Here is a 19889-nt window from a genome sequence, read left to right as displayed (position 1 = left end):
TTCCTCGACCTCAGCCAGTTATTCTCCTCCAGACTAAGTATTATCTGATTAATTTTTTATAGCCCTAGTTCTATACCATCAAAAATAAAATAATTAAATATAGCTAACATACCTGGTGTCAAAATTATTGTACTCCCTCTGACTCCAAAAGAAGAAGGACCATAAAGTTTGTCTATAGTCAAGCGGTGTAAAGTGGACCACCTTTGTAGGAAAAACTATCATAACTATAATACTAAATAATATATTTACCCTAAAATAGTAGTATTAAAAAATATATTATTATGTATTTACTGATACTAATTTGGCATTCAATTTCTGAATATATTTTTCTAGAAATTCGGTCAAAATTTGCGCGGTTTGACTTGTTTGTCTTTATTCCTTCTTATTTGGTCATTAGCGTATATCTAAAACTAAAGAGTTTAGAAATTGTCCAGTGATGATTAAGCATTAGTATTGATGGCTTACATCTAACCCTATTTTAGTTTCCTCAATCCATCTCATCATTGATCATTAATATAATGTTGTTATGCTTAAATTTGTTGCAAAATCATGCCTCTTCTGCACACTCATTTTACAAGTTATTAATATCTCTTACCCATCTATATATCCATAAAAACATGCTCATCATAACGTCAGAGGTGTTCGGGCTGAACCATTTTGGCACCACCTTCAACACGGTGACCACAAGGTGAGATAAGCAATGCTTCGCATTCTCTTTTCTGATCATTGCCATGTGTCTGTGTCTTCGGGTCTGCTGTAGCATTTGAATACTCATCAGAACAAGCAAGTTTTATAGACGAGTTATATACGCTAGACTGCTGTCTTTTGTTTTGTAAACGACGCTCTGTTCTTGTTTTGTTCTTACAACAATATCATGTTACATTTGGTCAGGGCTGAAAGAATGCAGAATTGGGTTGCTTAATTAGTTAATTAATGAATGTACGGGCCAATTCAGATTTGGGTTGCTTAATTAGTTAATTAATGAATGAACGGGCCAATTCAGATTTGGATTGCTTAATTAACTCTAGGAGCAGGATAAATTCTGATTGCTAATTGCATATTGTCACTGTCATGCGTAGTGGCGGCATTGGATTGGTGAAATGGTAATGAAGCCTGCATGATACCATGTTTATTTTTTAATTCCCTGAAAAAAACTTGTTAGCCTTTTGCTGTAGGTAAGGCGTGTGATCCTTGTTGCAGTAGCTTTTTGTATTGTTGCATACTTTATATGCAGCAGCATTACAAGTGTGAGAAGAAAGAAATATTGTTTCACTTGAAAGGTGCATTATTTTTCTCAAACCAAACACTGCATTTTTGTTTTGTAAGGGAGCACTAGTGAACAAGCTCATTCTTTTTCCTTGGCTTCCTGGCGTGATGTCACTTCACTTGTCACCTTGCTTAATATCCCCATTGGCTGCCTCGGGTGCTTTGTCCTTCTCTTTGTCTTCCTCCTTGCCTTTCTTCACCTCTGTCTCCTCTGTCTCCTTGGCTTTCTTCGCTTGAGCCTCCTCTGCCTCCTTCACCTTGACCGCCGCCGCTTCCTCCTTGGCCTGCTTGAGCGCCTCGATTAGGCCTATCAAGCACACATCCGGGTCCCTCTTTTTCTTCTTCGACATGGGCATCAGGTTCTCTGCAACGTCAGCGGGCGACATGTCGGTCTCCTCAAGCAGGCGCTGAACTTCCCCAAACAGCTCATGCTCAATGACATCTAGGTAGTTCTTGGCGAGCACCTTGAAGCCCTCAAAGCGGCAGTAGGACATCTCGATGTGCTTGTCCATCCTACCCCGCCGGATCAGCGCCGGGTCCAGCTTCTCCTTGTGGTTGGTGGTGAAGATGATGATCCGCTCACCTCCGCAAGCAGACCACAGCCCGTCGATGAAGTTAAGCAGGCCCGAGAGCGTCACCTTGGTGGCATCGTCCTTCTCTGGCTCTATCGGTAGCTTCGGCTTGTCATCGTTGTCGGAGTCCTTGTCGCTTGAGGCCTTCTTGTCCTTGCGGCGTTTTCCTGTGAAGTCGACGGAGCAGTCGATGTCCTCTATGACCATGATGGACTTGCCCGTTGTCTCGATGAAGAGCTTCCGTAACTCGGTGTTGTTCTTGACCGCCGTGAGCTCAAGGTCGTAGACGTCGTAGTCGAGGAAGTTCGCCATGGCTGCGATCATGGTGGACTTGCCGGTGCCGGGCGGTCCGTAAAGGAGGTACCCACGCTTCCATGCCTTGCCGACCTTGGCATAGTATTCCTTGCTCTCCTGGAACGCCATGAGGTCGTCGATGACGGCTTCCTTCTCATCGGGGTGCATGGCGAGCGTGTCAAAGGTGGCGGGGTGCTCGAAGGGGACGTGGCTCCAGACGCTTTTGCCCCGGTAGGGGTTCCAGCTGCCGCTAGCATTGTTGGTGAAGAGGCGGCGTTGGCGGTTCTTGACAGTGACAGCGCGGCCCTCGCCGAGGATGAAAGGAAGGTAGGAGTCAACGACAAGGTCGCGATGCTGCCGATGGAAGACGACCCGGTAGAAGCGCTTCTCGTCCCCGCCGGGGTATAAGCTGATGACGTTGGCCTTGGACTGCCTCTTGGAGGCGTACCACCAGATGGTGATCCCAGAGAAGTCGTCAGTGACCTCTTCATGGTCGTCCACGGAGACCAGGAGGTTCTTGCTGTCCTTGCCGAGCTCGGCCTTGAGCTTGCGCGCGCGGCGGGCGCACGCATCGCTGAGGTAGGCCTCGACGGCGAGGAAGAAGTCGCTGCGCTGGAAACGCTCGGCGCCATACTCGGAGATGGTGATTTGGAGGTAGGGGTTGAAGCAGGCTGCGAGCTTGGTGGCCCAGGTGGTGAGGTAGAGGCGGAAGGTGGGGGGCACGTAGTTCTGCACCACGGACCAGAGGAAGATGACGGTCGCCACCGCCGATCCGAGCCCCGCCCACCTCTCCACTAATGCCGCTGCCATGGCCGGACCTAGAGCTCCTCTTGATATTGTGTCGATGGAAAGCCGTAGTGACCTAGACTAGACTGGACTGGACTGGGCATGTGTGTGCGTGTTGCGTATATAATGCCAATGGCTCGTGTGGTGATTTTGCTGAGTTTGAAGCTTAGCTAAGCATGTGCTGTCGTGGTCGTTGGGGCCGGAGCAGGTGAGCATTGATCGAACAGTCCATGGAAACGAGATTACTTAATGGATCCAATGGCAAATGCATAGCTAAGCATGTGCTGTCGTGGTCGTTGGGGCCGGAGCAGGTGAGCATTGATCGAACAGTCCATGGAAACGAGATTACTTAATGGATCCAATGGCAAATGCAGACTTGGCTAGCTCAGTTTTGTAGAGCCAACCAGATGCGTCAGGATTGCGATTGTTAATTGCATCATGAAACATTTTTAGATGATTGATTGCATCTTGTTACAACAGGCTAATACAAAAACTAATCAGAGATGCATGAGGTCGGCGAGATGAAGCCTGGGTGACAATTTGCATCTGGTTGACAATATGTTAGAACATTATACTCCAATAACAGCGAGACACTGCGCGCGCACATACACACACACTTATTTGGGCCAACTCATGGGCCACACCATTGAAATTTTGTTTACATGAAATAACATCACACGCAGTAAACCAAGCCTTAGGGCAACTCTGATGTGGATCACCTATTGGACACCACCATTGTCTAAAAAAACCTATTGGACATCATCAAGACCTCTTTTCCCCTACGCTAGGGTTAGCTTTTCCTCTCAGCGACGTTGATGCCATCGTTGAGATTTTGCCTCCCCTGCCTCTCCCATAAGGACCGACTCAGATTGATCATGAGGTGATCCTATAGATCATTGTCTGGTCTTGGCGGACCTGCGGTAGATTCAGAGGACCTAGGGTTCGACGCCCGACAATTTCTTCTCATTGGGCTAGATTTCCGCCATTGACAACGAAGCTCCTGACTCGGGTACTAACATGAGCGATGTGGAGGCTTTGATGAAGTAACTTGGGCTTAGAGAGGAAGACCTCCATGATCATTTTGTGGAACAGTATGAAGCACTGACGGCTAGTTTGACATGATGGATAGCCATTGCCCGAGTCCATATGGACAAGCCCAACAACCAATACTGTTTTTAGAAGAACATGAGAGTAGCGTGGAATTTTGCCAAGGAGGTGACCTTTTGCCCCCTGAACGACAACCTTTACACCTTGGAGTCCTATTGCCTTGATGATTCGAAACGGGTTATGGAAGAAGGGCCTTGGAATTTTCGTGGTGTTGGCGCCATACGAAGGGTTTACATAACCCTTGCTGATCAAGCTCGATTCTCTAAAGATATGGACCTAAATCCACGACCTACCAGATGAGTATGTGTTGTTACTGAAATCACTAACAAGGAAGGTTAGCGAATTTATCTATGCTGAGCTGGAGTCACAGGATTTCGAGGGATTTTTTCTAGAGCTGAAGTTAAGATCAATGTTAATAAACATACGAAGAAAGTTGTTTCACTTATCCCAGATAATAAGCGCTAGATCTTTCGCCTAAAATATGAATGGCTCCCAAACTGGTGCTTGGTGTGTGGAAACCTTGGTCACATGTACAAAGAGTATGGCAATGAGATTCACCCCTTCCCCCGCGGCCCCTTGTCTTTAAGGATATGTGAGCAACCTGGTTAAGTGGAGTTAGACATGGCCCTGGATGTGGTAGGGGTCGTGGTCAAATTAGATGGTTGTTTTAGTTCGGGTCAAGTACATTGTAGGTCCCTGAACTGTTTTATGGGTGTCATGTAAGTCCTCAAATATGAAAATCGTCATCTAAATTCTCGAAGTGTAGTAAGTGTGTTATTCAAGTCTAAAAACTGTCCGACCCTGCCTAACCGGCCAACTGACGTCGTTGACCCGTGACACGTCAGACAAAGGGCCCTCAAGTTAACGGCCGGTGACAGAAATACGCAAATAAACTAAAATCATTATTTCAAAAAATGTTCGCGAATATGGGGAAAATGTTCGCAACTAATGAAAAAAGTTCACGATTTTAGAAAAATGTTCACGAATGATGAATTTGAATAAAAGTTCGCGACGTTAAAAAAATGATTGCGAACGATAAATTTTAAAAGAAAATAAGATATCTTCACGAACGATAATTTTGGGAATATGTTCGCGAACAACAGAAAATGTTCACGAATATGGAATAAATGTTCGCAACTTTAAAAGAGTATTCACGAAAGATATATTTTAAAATATGTTCACGGACCATGAATATTGTTAGCGAATGTTGAAAAAATGTTCATGAGTAAAAAAATGTTCACGAGTGATGAATTTGAAAAAACGTTTGCGTCCGATGAATATGGAAAAAATACTCACGACTTAAGAAAAATATCTGCGAACGATAAATTTAAAAAAAAAGAAAATAAGTTCACAAACCACCAATACTGTTTGTGAACGATAAATTTGAAAATATGTTCGTGAACTCCAAAAATTGTTCGTGAATATGGAAAAAATCACGAACAATGTATTTGAACTTGTTTTTTTTTGCACAAATTTCATAAATGATCATTTTTCAAACATTAGAGATTTTTAGAAAGTTGTGAATTTTAAAATATTCACGATTTTAAAAAAAACATTTGTGGTGAAGAAAATATTTATGAACTCTAAAATATGTTTATAAATGTACAAAAAAATCGTTAATATAAATGTTCATGGTTTCAAAAATGTTCAGAACTTCAAAATTATGTTCACGAACCACAAATATTTGTGGTTCATGAACAAATTTTCAAATTTATCATTCGCGAACATTTCTTAAAGTTGTGAACATGTTTTCAATATTCGGGAACATTTTTTGAAACCATGAATTTGAATCTATTTGGAGTGAAGTGCATTTATCATTCCCTAGAATTTATTTGATTTTTTTTGCATATTTTCACCACCGGCCGTTACCTTGCAGGGGCCAATGTCCGACGTGTCATGGGTCAACTGCGTCAGCTGGCCGGTCATGTGTGGTCGGACAAATTTTGATTCTGAATAACACACTTACTGCACTTCGAGAACCTGGATGCCAATTTTCATAGTTTGAGGATCTACATAATGCCCCTAAAATAGTTTAAGGACCTACAATGCACTTCACTCTTTTAGTTCCGATGGCATATATATGAAATTTCAATTCTATATCTACGTTATTGTTTTATTTAAAAAGGATGGTCAATTTTCTTTGCGTGCGTGAGATGGGCCTTTTTTTTTGCCCTATTTAAATCGCCATTAAACCTATTAAACTACGCGTGAAGGGCGGCCAACCAGCTATGCCACATGACACAAGCTGGTTGGCCGCGGCGAGAAATTTTTTGGAATTTTTTTAGATGAAGGTGTATATTGTATTTTAAATGTATTTTTTTCTTTTTAGATGAAAGTGAGGGTCGCTGGTATTTTTTAAATAGAGGGTTATGCAAAGTGGCATTCACTGGGAGGCTGCGGTGGTAATTTTTTCCTTTTTTCCTTTTTACTTTTTTAGATGAAGATGAGGATTTTTTTTCTAAGATGTTCTTTTAGATGAAGACAAGGACTCTATGTATTTTTTTTAAATGGAAACGTGCGCAAACTTCCTCTCAAGCGGTGTCACAGGGGTGGCGCCCCAACCACTAGTTTGATGAAAAAAGGAGAGACTAGAGTGCAATACCAAATCTCCAGGGACGCGTCACTAGCCACTGCCGGGGCTGTAGTGTTTCCAATAGTAATGTGTTCGCTGTCTTTCATCTTATAGCGAATGAGTTAAAAAAAGTCTGATGTGGCTGCGATCGTACGACAAGATTCGTGCACACCAATCTGACGGGAGAGAGTGCGTTCGCGGGGACTGGCCTCCTGGCGAACGGTGGCGAGTTACATTTCTGTTTTGTTTCTGCTGGTGGAGACACTCCTCCAAGTGCTATCGCGTCCGTGTTCTTCTCAGATTCCTTTCCATTTCTTAGGGCCAGTTTGTTTCTAGCTTATAGCTTATTGTCAAAATAAGCCAAAAGTGCAAAAGAAATCATTTTGTAGAAAATCAGCTCAACTTATCCTTCACAATGCAAAAAAGCTAGAGGAGGGGTGCTTCTCGCTATTGTTTGAGCATACTAGTAATCATGCACGTGCGAATGCACGTATCTAAATAAAATTGATCACACTGATATAAATCTTAAACAATAATTTTAAGAACATCACTAAATAAATGTATCTTTTATTCAAAATTGATGCTTCACCCTAGAAACGCAAAGCAGATAACATTCCAATCATCATCTACTTGTGAGCCACATATCGATCAATGTTGTGTGGCCTCCTCGTTGAAGAAATCATCGACCACATGATCTTCACTCTCCTTCAGCCAGAGTCGTTGGGCCAAACTAAATATTCACTGGACCCTCCGGCCTTCTGGTTCCAACTCATGAGTCAACTATGAAATGAATGACCCAACTCTCTGTTCATGGAAACTTTTCTTGTGGCTGCATAGAGGCTCTAGAAAGAGAGGAACAATAACCACTTCAGATTCGTGGCACCACATATTACCATCTGGACGAACAAATTCAAGGACCACTTCTCTCTACTTGTATTAATATTTCCAGATTTTAGAAAATAAGGAATTCTGCTACTATAGAGATCTTAGTTGGAGATAACACCATTCAAATATATTCACACAGATTTTTTGTCACGGGAATATATTCACACTGTTCACAGCAAACATCAGTAACGAACTCTTTATATTAACATTTCAAATGACTTACACAACTTCCACTATACATAGGTAAATGAAATGGGTGTATGCCTACATGATTGGCTTACAATTCATGACTCGATTCCATTGTTTGATGCTCCATCTAGCTCTAACTCTGATGTGAGTGGACACTATTTTACAGGAATGCTCACTGGATTTGAAAAGGACAATGTTTATAATAGAGGATGAAATAGTTACATGTCAATCTCAATACAGTACTACGAAGAAAGGCAAGGATACCATCAATAGCGCAGTACACCTGAGAGCTATCACCCGCCTTGCGACCAATAGATATAAAATATCAAAAAAATGCTAAAAAATAACATTATGCCATCTTTTTTGAAAAAGATAAATTCCATGTTGTATGTACCAATAGCTCACTATTGAGTAGGCGTACATCTTAGAGACCATATTCTTTTTCATCCTATCACAACCCCATGACCTCTCACCCACACCATATTCTGCATGTTGTGGTAGCAAAACCAGTAATATTCTGCCGAGATATAAAACCATACATGAAAGAGATTTTTTTTCACATACATGAATTCTTGCCCAAATACAAAAAAAAACAAGAATTGTGTATTCAACGCAAGTTTACCTAGAGCATATACAGAATGCCATGTTACTCTTAATAACATTTTAAATGCTTGATGATACATGGTAGTAAAAACATGTTTACAACAGAACAGAGGTTACCACAATGCCGTGTCAAGAGTTTTTTCCTCGGATGGCATCTATCAAGAGAAAAATACAGTATTTGAAAACACTTCATGGATAGAAGAGTAAGAAATATGGTTGCATGTAGGTCTGCTTACTTGCACCTAAGCTCTTGAAAACAAATAATGGACCCTTTGTTTCCATAGGTCAAAGACATATTCTAGCATATAAAAAACATGTCTAGAAACTTAACATTTTACCCCAGAGTGCTATAAATATTTTGTCGATTTTCATTTTGGCATAAGCAAAAAGCTATGCAAAATTAGTTTTGAAATTACTAATACAATACTCCCTCCGTCCGAAAAAGCTTGTCCTTCAAATGGATGTATCTAGCACCAAGTTAGTGCTAGATACATCCATTTGATAAACAAGCTTGGGACAAGTTTTTTCGGATGGAGGGAGTATTTTATATAAGTTGTGAACAAAGCATCATGATTGTACAGTCAAGTCGTACAAAGTACGGACCAAAATTATGCGGCATCAATGAATTCAAGATATAATTCCTCTCCTCTACCAGGCTGATAATTATTTATCTGCACAAGTATGATGCAGACCCATATAATGGATATGCAAATGTAAAAAGAAGTAGCTGCTAAGTCCACTATTTAGGGATAGAGCAACTGCCATCTCTAAAGTAAAATAAAACTGTAGGATCCTCATAAACGTCTCTCGGAACAGCAACCTTTTTCTTCACTTCCTCCTCTCTTACCAGTACATTCTAAATATATGCAAGGGTAGAAAGAGATATAATTCAGCCCTGTTTACGCTGCTTCTAAAGGCATCTCTTCTTGTGTCATGCATTTTTCTCTTCCCTATCTTCTCTTCTTAATTGGCTGGACTATTAGGAGAAGCGATAATAAATTTAATCGGAATGAAGAGAAGATCAAACAAATCAATTTGAAAGATTGGAAGGAGCAGAAGGAGGGATTTCACAATCTCACTAAATCACTGTCGAATTCATTAACAACATCTTGCGCTTCCGGGCAGCTATCATCCCATCTTTCATGCGAGAAAGAAGGCCATTAACCTACAGATAAGAAAAAGTATTGGTGGTGAAAGGAGAAGATTATATTTGTCCTTACAGCAAGATCAGGAAGCACACCTGAGATGTATTTGTTTCAGCAGTTCATGAACTGAATATAGCCTCGATCGGATTTCCTGATAGTCATAAAGACAATGATCCTGGGAATAAATGATGCAAAATCCAGGAGAGAAAACTTCTACAGAAATAAACATAGTACCTACAAGACATCTTAAAGCAAACATGCCATGAAGTTGTAAGATGGGTAAGTAATATCTAAATGAAGATGAAAATTTGCTAAGTTGAATAACATATAGAGATATTGTACGATAGACTTTGCTGATTCTGAAATCACTATCACCAACCCTAGTGACCCTGGAATGGGGTTCAGAGCTGTCCAGCCTAACAGTACTGCTAATTCTGCTAATTGATTTGGAGAGGACTCATTTCTCGATTCCGTGTCGTGTCCTCCTAATGTGGAGAGGACACACAAAGAGTTCATATCAATTGATTTCTCCTTTCTTTATTGAAAAATCAATTTTTTTCTCCTGTCATGTCCACCATGTAACTCGGTGCTAATAAACAGTGAGTGTACCCTATAAATCATGGTACGTACAAAACCATAACTTTCACTCAAAAAACAGTAGCATATACCCCAGAATGACCAGCCAATTAGTCCGTGCACAACACACAATTGCCATCTTCTGTTTTCCATATTTCTTTGCACAAATAAATCTAGTGGCAGCATCAGCAATCCAACTGAAGCTCCCATGGAAGGTAAGCGGGCAATCCCATCACAAAATCTTCTAGTTTCCAGTTTGCAACATACACAGAATGACAGGATACACCAGCAGTCTACTAAAAACACAGGCATTAGAAAAGCAGGCAGCCAATTACATGTGCTGCGACAGTACGGGACCGTGTGGGGAAGAACTTCAGAGCTCACACTTGAGAACCTTCACCTACAGAAACTAAATACTTGATTCCATCGTGTTAGTGGCAGCAAGCAGCATGGCAAAGTGACGTACATGAGGAAGAGGTTACCATAGTCCAAGTCAGGGATGCAGCCGTCGACCACATAGAGGAGGTTGATGATGAGAGCGAGGAGGAGCTTGCTGAAGCGAGACACTGGAATCTCGGTGATGCGGCCACGAGGCGGGCGAGGTCAGCTAGTCGTCCGGAGAGAGAGAGGATTGGAAGGCACGCCGCCGCCAACAAGGAGGGCTTGCGTTCGCCGCCGATCTGGCGCCTCCGCCGGCCGGCGAGTCCTGCCCGTTCGCCGTGCCTCGCTCCCTCTCCTCCTGCCGCCAAGGAGGAAGGCCGCGTCCGCCACCGATCTCGCACCTCCGTCGGCTGGTGAGTCGCGCCTCTCGCCCATCTCCTCCGAATCGATCGGCGGGGTTCCTCTCGCAGTCCGCTTCGAGGTTCCTCGCTTCTGGTGGCGAAGTAATCTAGGGGGCGTTGAGCGGAGCCGCTGGTGATTGATTGCGTTGACCGGAGCCGCCGATGATTGATTGCACTAATTGCGCTGCTTGTTTATCCGCTAGTTTTGGCGCTGCCGTGCGCCGGAGGGAGCAAAGGAGTGACGGAGCAGCGGTTTGCGAGGAGAACCAGGGCCAGGCCAGCGAGGGTTGTGCGCGGGACGTGCAAGTGAGGGTCGTGCGGTTGGCGATCGACGGATCGTGTCAAGCAAGGGGTGGGTATTTTCTTGAGGGGCGGGGCCGCGGGGGCAGCGCGAGAGCGGCGCCAGCGCTAATTAAGAGTGGGTAAAACATGATTGGTGCTAAACATACAAGGCATGTGAAACGTAGGATTCAATTCTCTGGATGGATGAGATTGTCTGGTTCTCCGCCTTTCGTGCTTTTATAGAGGTAGTAGATTACAACAAAAATGCTACTGGCAGGCCCGCAACGCCCACGCGCAAAAGAATTTCAGGCGAACAGCCCAATCCCCTTTCCTCACCCCTCGCTAGGTTTCCTCCACGCCGCCGCCGGTCCCTTGTGCGCAGCTCCCTCCGCCGGTCCCTCCTCCTCCGCTGCTCCTCCCGTTGCCGTGACCCGCCCCCGCCCCCGCCCCGGTCTCCAGCAGCAGCAACAGGCCCGCCCGGCACTCTACTCCGGCGGACGCCGCCAAACTCTCTTCTCCAAAATTTCATCTCCCCCCTCCCGATCTAGCCAGACGGTCACGCGCACCGGCACGCCAGGGATGATGGAGCCCGCCTCCCGCAAGCGCCGCGCCTCCTCGCCTCCGCCGTCGGGCCCCGTCACGCTGCCGCCGCCCGGCTTCGTGGCGGACAGGGAGGAGGCGGCGGCCCGCGTGGAGCGGCTTCTCCAGTACCAGTTCAACAACCGCTCCCTGCTCGAGGAGGCGCTCACCCACCAGTCCTTCGCCGGCGGCGCAGCAGGCTCGTACCAGAGGCTCGAGTTCGTCGGGGACGCGGCGCTCGGCCTTGCCTTCTCCAACTTCCTCTACCTCACCAACCCCACCGTCGGCCCCGGGGCGCTCTCCACGCTCCGGGCCGCCAACATCTCCACCGAGAAGCTGGCCCGCGTCGCCGTGCGCCACGACCTCTACCCGCTGCTCCGACGCAACTGCCCTCGCCTCGATCTCTTGGTATGTGCCGCTTAAGTGTCCTCGGATCCTCCTCCCCTGAGTTAGAAGCCATAGATTCGGAGGCTCTGTTTTTATATATAGATGTTGTATTAAATCATCCATTTATTACTGTCTGCTCGAGTGTTCGATGGGCTAAACATCTATCTATAGCAGCTCACGCCACATCTTAGCTTTGATTTAGTGATGCAAGAATAAGTTTAGTACTGTATTTAGCAATGCTGAAACTGGAATTGGTAAGTACTCACGCCGCTCCATTCGGGTTCATAAGGCATGATACAATTCAATTGTTAAGTGATTGATGTTATCTCTTGGAGATGTGGACATCAGATGAACTGTTTTTGGCTACCATTGTTATGTTACTGGGTATACCTTTATGCAGGTAGGACAGTTTATCCAGTCAGTGAAACAAGAGTTAGAGGATGACCTTGGCACTACGCCCTATGGTGGCACTGTATTTAAGGCTCCCAAGGTGCTTGCTGATATAGTTGAGGCCATTGCCGCTGCTGTCTATGTGGATTGCAACTTTGATCTTGAGAAGCTCTGGAAGGTTTGTAATCCATCTTTCATGTTATTTCCCATTCATTAATATGTTGATCTGAGGTTTCCAGAATATAGCTTAACTACTAATTCTAGTCATAATACGCTGATAAAAATCTATGTAATTTTCCATGAAGAATCGAATGATTTCATTTTGGCATGACCAATCCAAGATAGCTTTACCAATAATATTTGTGAAAGTTAAAAAAATGGACCTCTGCTCTCTAAAACGACATATTTGTTTACGGAGAGAGTAGTTCACTAGAATAATGGGTGGTGAATAATGATATCACTGTTAATTATGTAGGTAACAAGGTTCCTCTTTGAGCCCATTGTCACGGCAGAAACAATAGACGAGCAACCCGTGTCTACGTTGCATGAACTGTGCCAGAAACATGGGAAAGATATAAAATTCAAGACTTGGCAGAAGGGTGGAACTGCGGTTGTAAATGTATTTGTTGGTGGGGCACTTGTTGGGATGGGCTCCTCAGAGCAGATGGTAATCGCTAAGCTCAATGCCACAAGGGATGCATTAAGCAAGCTTCTTGGTGGAGGCAATCAGCAAGTGTTGACAACCGGAGTTGGCCATGGATCGGGGGTTGAGGTTGGAGAGCTTAGGGAATGCAAGCAGAAGCTTATTGAGCAGTGCAGCAGGAAGCATTGGCCAAAACCCATCTTTAAGTAAGATTCTTGACTACTCTGTTAGTTTTTAGTTTTATATATCCTGTTCACTAGTTGAACTTTTCCTGCAATGCTCCTCAGATGAGGCATCTCTTTCCCACACCTACACTACAATTGTTTGTTGATCATATATTTGTTCTGGGCATCTTTAGAACCGTTTCACTGCTGCACATTTTATTTCGTTTCTTTATTGTAATTTCACCTTTGTTCCCATTTATCTTAGGGTAGTAACTTTTGGTCATTTCTGCTAAACAACCTTACTAGGTAAATAGAACTTTGACCTCAGTAGGTGTGGAACAGACTTGTCAGACCATCACTCAGATGCAGTATGGAAACCACTAGTTTGGTTTGATTGCCAAACACTATAGCATGACCCCCCCCCCCCCCCCCCCCACACACACACACATAGTTCTTAATTCAAAATTTATTCTGTTACCAAAAAAAGGAATTTCTGAATAACAAATTTAAAGAAGTATAAAAGTGGAAAACAAAAGTAACTATTCAGATTAAACTTGTTTTGTTTCTCGTAAGTCCCGATTTGCTGGGAATTCAAGCTTCAGATTGCAAAGAGTAATGCCATACTCCATAAACTAAAAAAATATCTGCTAATGCCATTGGGGAAGCTTTCATGTTGATTTAATGCTCAAAGTTACTTTTTTTTTTCAGGTTAGAGAAGACAGATGGGCCGGCACATGATAGGACATTTGTTTACTCGGTTCAGGTAGAAACCCAAGGTGGTATTTGGTTAACTTTAGGTGAACCGATGTCAAGAGTAAAGGATGCGGAGAATTCTGGCGCGCAGAAGATTTTGGAACATCTATTGAAATTGTGAGATCCCTATATTGTCCTTTGCAAAGAACATATTTCTATTTCTATCCCTTTGTGAACCTTAGGCTGAGGTTGTGTCTAGCAAAAATAAAAAGAATACAAAATATATTACATCCCTTGACAAAAATGATGATTCAAATTTTTATATGAATGTTCCTTTGCCGGAGTTAGGGATCCATGCACTTGAATACTGATGCTACATCCTGGTGGCGACTACTAGGAAGGAGATCCTAGAAGCCCGCATTGTGGTGGTGACTATTAGCTTGTAGGTGGGAGATGAGCTCAAGAGAATATAAGGAAACAGTGATGAAGGGAGAGCCAAAGAGGTGAATGAGGATGAAGAAGATGCACCGGGATTTTCTGATGCGGGTTCATCCTGCCCACGCCGATGAAATCATATAGTTTGAAAAAGCGCTACCATGAGTTTTTTGTCGCAAAAAAAGCAATGGGACAGAAGTTAGCTTTCCTATTTATCTATTCACTCCGATGGTCGAGATGCAGATGTATACTCATGGTTAATTCGCCATACTTTTTAAAGCCATGCACATCGGTGTAGAATTCAGTGTGAACTGAAAATTTGTTTATAAACTTGAAATAGCATGTCCATCTCGATAGTAACGACACGGGCTTCTTTTACATAAATATCACGTAGAAAATTGTAAGGATGAGACATAAATTTCCACGTACATAAAATAAAAACAGAAAGTAACTATGAATAAATAAGTTGAACTAACAAACTATACATATACTATGATTAGGAGATGGTATAATATTTGCCACAACCATGGGACTGATAGCTATAAAAATTAAATATATTTTTTGGAGAGCTTAGATCGAAAGAACCTCATCCGAACAAATGTTTTTTTTACATTGGTATAGATTTGCTTATCTCGTCTGTTTAAGAAATTCTCTGGTTTGTGGTTGTTGAACGGTGGTTTTTCAACAGTTGCTTTATAAACACTCCAGGAAAATGTTAGATGACGGGATTTTCTTCTGTTAACAAACAGCGAAATTGGCAACCCGAGTTATCACAACCCACTCAGGTCATTTTCGATTCAGTGATTCACACAATAATAAGCAAAATCTAGGCCTTGGTTCGTGGTCAATGAACTATGTCGTGACGAGCTATGTTTTTGATATATGGAAACATAGCCACACTTTAGGACAGTAAAACTGAGCAGCTTTCCAACCATGTAATGCCTTGCGCGTTTCTGGCCATCCATTTTTTGTGACTTGGGCAACCTTGAGTCCTTGACCGTTAGTCTGTTGTCTACTCCGGCTTTCACAATTTGAAGCCCTATGGTAAAGTAGGATAGGGATTGGGAGAGGGAGAGGGAGAGGGAGAGGGAGAGGGAGATGTAGGCCGACACCATGGCTGTTCGGCTGAGCACAACTGCTCTGCTGGGATTTGAAGAAGCAATCATTCTTCAATTTCTCTACGGGCATTCATGGCAGGTGATGTGGCCATCCTTCCACTGCCTCGGTACATGTACGTGTATTTATGCCCCTACCACTTTTCACTAAATCTTTCCACTCCGGCAACACAACATCCATCAGCATGGTGCTTGGCTAGGTTCCCCTATATTTTTTTCCCCGTTCATGTACAATTCCTTCTTACACCAAACAATTACATTATCCTGATATCCTCTCAATCCCAAATTTTGTGCAGGTGATGTTCATACTGGTTGTGGTCAATTTATTTGGGAGATCTTGGAGGCTGGTACTCCCATTTTCTTACTTCGGAAATTCTTCAACTGATAATTTCGGATGGCCTCTGGACAGGTAATTACTTCAAGTGTACTGCCAGATCTTATCCTTCCTTGTTTTACCATCGATGTTTTTACAGCGCATGATTGCTTAGATTATATATTTTGTTGACCCCTGGATGGGAGACGAATCTGTGTGCTTGTCATTATTTAGTATAATTTCAGATTATAATGAATTTGTCTGTGCTTGGTATTGTCGAAGCAGATTTCTTGGACTTCTCATTAGAAGTACATAATTAGAATTTAAAGTCTTGGATTCAGTCATAGTCAAGTGTGTCTGGTCAACTTGAATGATTCTTGGCATAAGCTATGCTTAGCTAAAGGGGGTGTTTACTGTTTACTTTATGTATTTATTTAGTTCTATTTTACAGAATAGCCACATGAGATATTCCTGGAAATTTATATTGGTGTGAATTGGTTATGTGGTATTTGTATACACAAGTTGTGCATACATGGTGTTGTTTTTGTACTACAAAGGAGAAAGTTGATCACCTATTTTTTTTATGGCGGCAACCTAATATGGCGGTCAATTTTGGAAATAAGAAATACTGCTTCTCTTGAAAAGGCATCTTTTATCTTCCTAATCAGTTTTGTGTTCCCTACTTTGCTATAGATTTGTTTTTGGTCCCTATTGCAGAATAGTGGAGGGGGAGCAGGCTCTGGAAGCTCATGTATTTGGTTCGGGTTAAAGTTTTGAGCATCCAAGAGGTTGAGAAGCTGCTACATACGTGCTAATTAGCTCATGCTGTGTGCTGATTAACCTGATGCGTTTTAGATGTTAAGCTTTTGCTGTGGCCCAAGCTTATCTTTGAGCTTTCTGCTTTTGCATGACTTTAAAATCTTGGTGGAGGCTACTCCTATTGATAAATTAGTGGGAATTTAGGTTTATCTGGCGTTCCAAAAGTATGTCCTCAATGCATAAATTTAATTTTTTAGTGAATGATTGCTATATCGACACACATGCATAATTTTTACTTATGATGACTTCCCTTCTGTCCATGCTTACCCTGTATACAACCTTCTGTCCATGCTTACGTTGTATACAAATACAATTATGTTAACGGCTTAGGTATCCCCATAAATATTGTTTTCTTCTGTCCATAATATTTATTTTCTCATGATTTTATTTCATTGTTGGTATGATCCCTAGCATTTTATATGGCGATCCTCAATGAATTTTCTTGAGGATATTTTATAACCGAGCTCATTTAACTTTTTTTCTTTTCTGATTTGATGTCTTGTCCTTCTATTCTTCTTCCTTCATGATCAGGTCTATTTGGAAAGCCTGATTACTGATGTATTACTTGAAGGCAAAGAAGTCTTTAAGAATGTAATTCATGTATATATTTGCACTAATAACCTCTCAAACTGTGGAATATAATAATAAATGTCTGAAATTTTGCAGAAATAGTGATTTTTCACTGAGATGGTTAAAACACCATGCACAAATGATAGAGCATAAATGAGCCTCAGGTGAACCTGTCCGGTCTGGCACGTCAAGGACACTTGTATACCAGCTTCCCACCATCGTTGTTATCGCCAACAATATGAAGTGGTAAACTTTCTATCTCATTTATCTGCTTTCCTTAATAGTTTTCGCACAAATTTTTGAATTGTGATAACTCATTATCACAATTCGTCATTCTTGTTTACGCGATTGGATAGTGGCTATTTTCTTCCTTGTGACAGCTAATCAAGCTCAGGGATATGATTGCGATTCATTATCTTTTTCGTTCCAACCACTTTTACGAAATCTGACATGACAAAATAACCGTGACATTATGCATCACTTGTAATTTTAGGCCCAATAGATGCACAAAAATGGTAGATCGCAGCAATTATTTTCGAGGACTGGTTTTTATGGTCTCTAGGCGATTGAAAAGGAATATAAGTCTACATCCATTTTACTTTTGGAAGAGGCAATTGAAAAGGCATAGTTGTGCCGTTGTACATCCCAGCCATTCCTTCCGAAGGCCCGGTCCAATACACGGATATTTCATTGCTAACAAAAGAAACATTGCTTCACAAATTAGGATTACCCGGGAGCTTGCTGCTCGTCTTTAATTCCATGAAGTCCGAAATTACTTCCATGCTCGCCACCACGCTCGCCCCTGGTGTTTGCTCCTGATCATCCTCTACCGCTGCTTCCCATGCTAACTCTGGGCCGCCAAAGCTTCTTGCTGCCCATGCTCACCGAAACTATTTCATGCTCGCCACCAAACTCGCACTGGCGTTTGCTCCTGACCATCCTCTGTTGCTTGCTATATGGGCCGCCAAAGCTTCTCGCTGCCTGTGCTCGCTGACTGATGCTGAAGATTCTCGCTGCCCATGCTCTCCCTGTTGGAGCCGATACTACTTCATCTGGCTGCACTGGGAACCGGACACTATATGAAGCAAATTCTCCAAGCTTTGGGGAGCAAATTTTGGCTAGCAATGTCGAATCGAATGCTGATGGCAGAAACAAGGAGTTGGGAAAATTATATGTTTTTGTTTGCAGGTTTGCTATTTTAAGTCGAGTGGCAAATTATTTCAGTTCATTTGATTCACACTATCAAGTTCATAGTTCATCAATTGATGTACTTACATCTCCACAGATCTGCAACAACAATAATTAAAGTATGATAAAACTGTCTTGATGACTCATTTATAAAGATATCATTATTCCTCACATCTTTCCACACAAACGTCAGAGCTTGGAAAGTAATTACCAATCTTCGTATTGGAAGTAGTCTTTGCTTATTAAGCACTAACTATTTTTGACACATTTACCACAGTTTAAGTTGCTGCACATGGCGCTTATTGCAGACCCAGTTTTTAATGTGGGTATCACCAATATACACCATCCACACCCCGTTATGAAATGCAACGTCCAGGTAATTAGTGTTGTAAGGCTACCTTTAGGAGAGATATTTTTGGTTGTACTGCTAAAACTAAGGGGCGTGCCATCCAGGTAGAAAAAATATACCTGCTGCACACTTGTGGGAACTAATTCATAAAACCTTCAATCAAGATGAGTATCTAGTGAATCCCACAGCGAAGCAAAGCGTGGGCATGTGACTAGTTTGTTCCATTTTGCTCGTGAAGTAGTATTGAATTGTACAACAACCTGAGCTGAAAGTTCTTCTGTATCATCTGATTATTACCTGTCTTGCTTGCGCAGAGTCGGTCGATGGATTAAGAAGCCTCATCCTTGGAACTCCAAGATGAAGAAGGTGGCACTGAAATGTAACAGTTGTGATGAGCATTTGCAAGATTAGGGTGGCGCATGCCTGAGATTAAGAAGCTATTTCGCTGAGACAGTGAGATGGCCCCTAATTATTTTCTTCTTCTTCTTGAGATGATGGCTCCTAATTAGCAGCTAGCTACAGATATGCGCAAAGGAGACAGGGAAAGAAAGGTACATGTTGATGAAGATGCCGCTGAAATTTGACAGTTGTGATGAGCATTTGCTACATATTAAGAATCTTTGTCGCTGTGACGGCATGTTTGTTGATGGACGGATGGATACCATTTCTATATATCGTGTGTGACATTCCCATGTCATTATGAATCCATTATGGTACTTTTATTGTACTGTTATTATAGTCTCTTGAGGTGTGGTTGATCCAAATGCATGAGTGAAAAATCTTAGTACATAATTATATATCCGTGTCTACAAGTTTTCTTATATCGGATATAGTTGGCGTGCAAGACAAGTGCACAATAATTGTAGCAGTATGTTCTACATCAAATCAAATACTCCCTTTGCAAACATTTGTAAGATGTTTTAGATCACTAAAGTACTACTGTCTTATAAAGTTTAGAGAGGTAGTATGTTACAAGCGTATACTTTTCTGAACTAATACGTGTCGATCTTCATAGAATTCCAGGTTAAATTGGAAAACCATTTCCTTGCAAAAATAATAATTTGAAAACCATTGTTTGCGAACTTGAGATAGCGTGCCCATTCCGAGTATAAGTGTATAACACTGAACTTCATTGCATAAATATGACATAAAAAAGAAACTTGGTTAGCAAGGAAAATACAGTTT

At 42.3% G+C, this 19889-nt stretch overlaps 1 protein-coding gene and 1 pseudogene across 22 annotated transcripts; one reads left to right on the top strand and one right to left on the bottom strand.

Annotated features, from left to right (window-relative positions):
- Positions 1–1155: 1155 nt before the first annotated feature.
- Positions 1156–3030, bottom strand: LOC125550539 (AAA-ATPase At3g28580 pseudogene; annotated as a pseudogene).
- Positions 3031–11338: 8308 nt separating this feature from the next.
- LOC125524933 (ribonuclease 3-like protein 2) lies at positions 11339–19426 on the top strand. Of its 22 annotated transcripts, none has more exons than XR_007291067.2 (10): positions 11339–12046; positions 12426–12593; positions 12891–13264; positions 13931–14092; positions 14264–15581; positions 15762–15874; positions 16496–16566; positions 17129–17188; positions 17264–17413; positions 19019–19426. XR_007291067.2 is itself a non-coding variant. In XM_048689962.2 (4 exons), the coding sequence occupies exons 1-4, from the start codon at positions 11639–11641 to the stop codon at positions 14094–14096; spliced, it is 1116 nt and encodes a 371-aa protein (XP_048545919.1). In that variant the 5' UTR covers positions 11339–11638. The 22 variants fall into 22 exon arrangements, 1 of the variants encoding a protein (XP_048545919.1); XR_007291069.2 differs by having other exon boundaries at positions 16472–16566; XR_007291071.2 differs by lacking the exon at positions 16496–16566.
- Positions 19427–19889: the final 463 nt, after the last annotated feature.

Source organism: Triticum urartu, chromosome 7A (assembly GCF_056163025.1).
Source record: "Triticum urartu cultivar PI428250 chromosome 7A, HENAU_Tu73, whole genome shotgun sequence".
NCBI classification, from domain to species: domain Eukaryota; kingdom Viridiplantae; phylum Streptophyta; class Magnoliopsida; order Poales; family Poaceae; genus Triticum; species Triticum urartu.
Note: the sequence above shows the minus strand (reverse complement) of the source record. Positions and strands in the feature narration are given on the sequence as shown.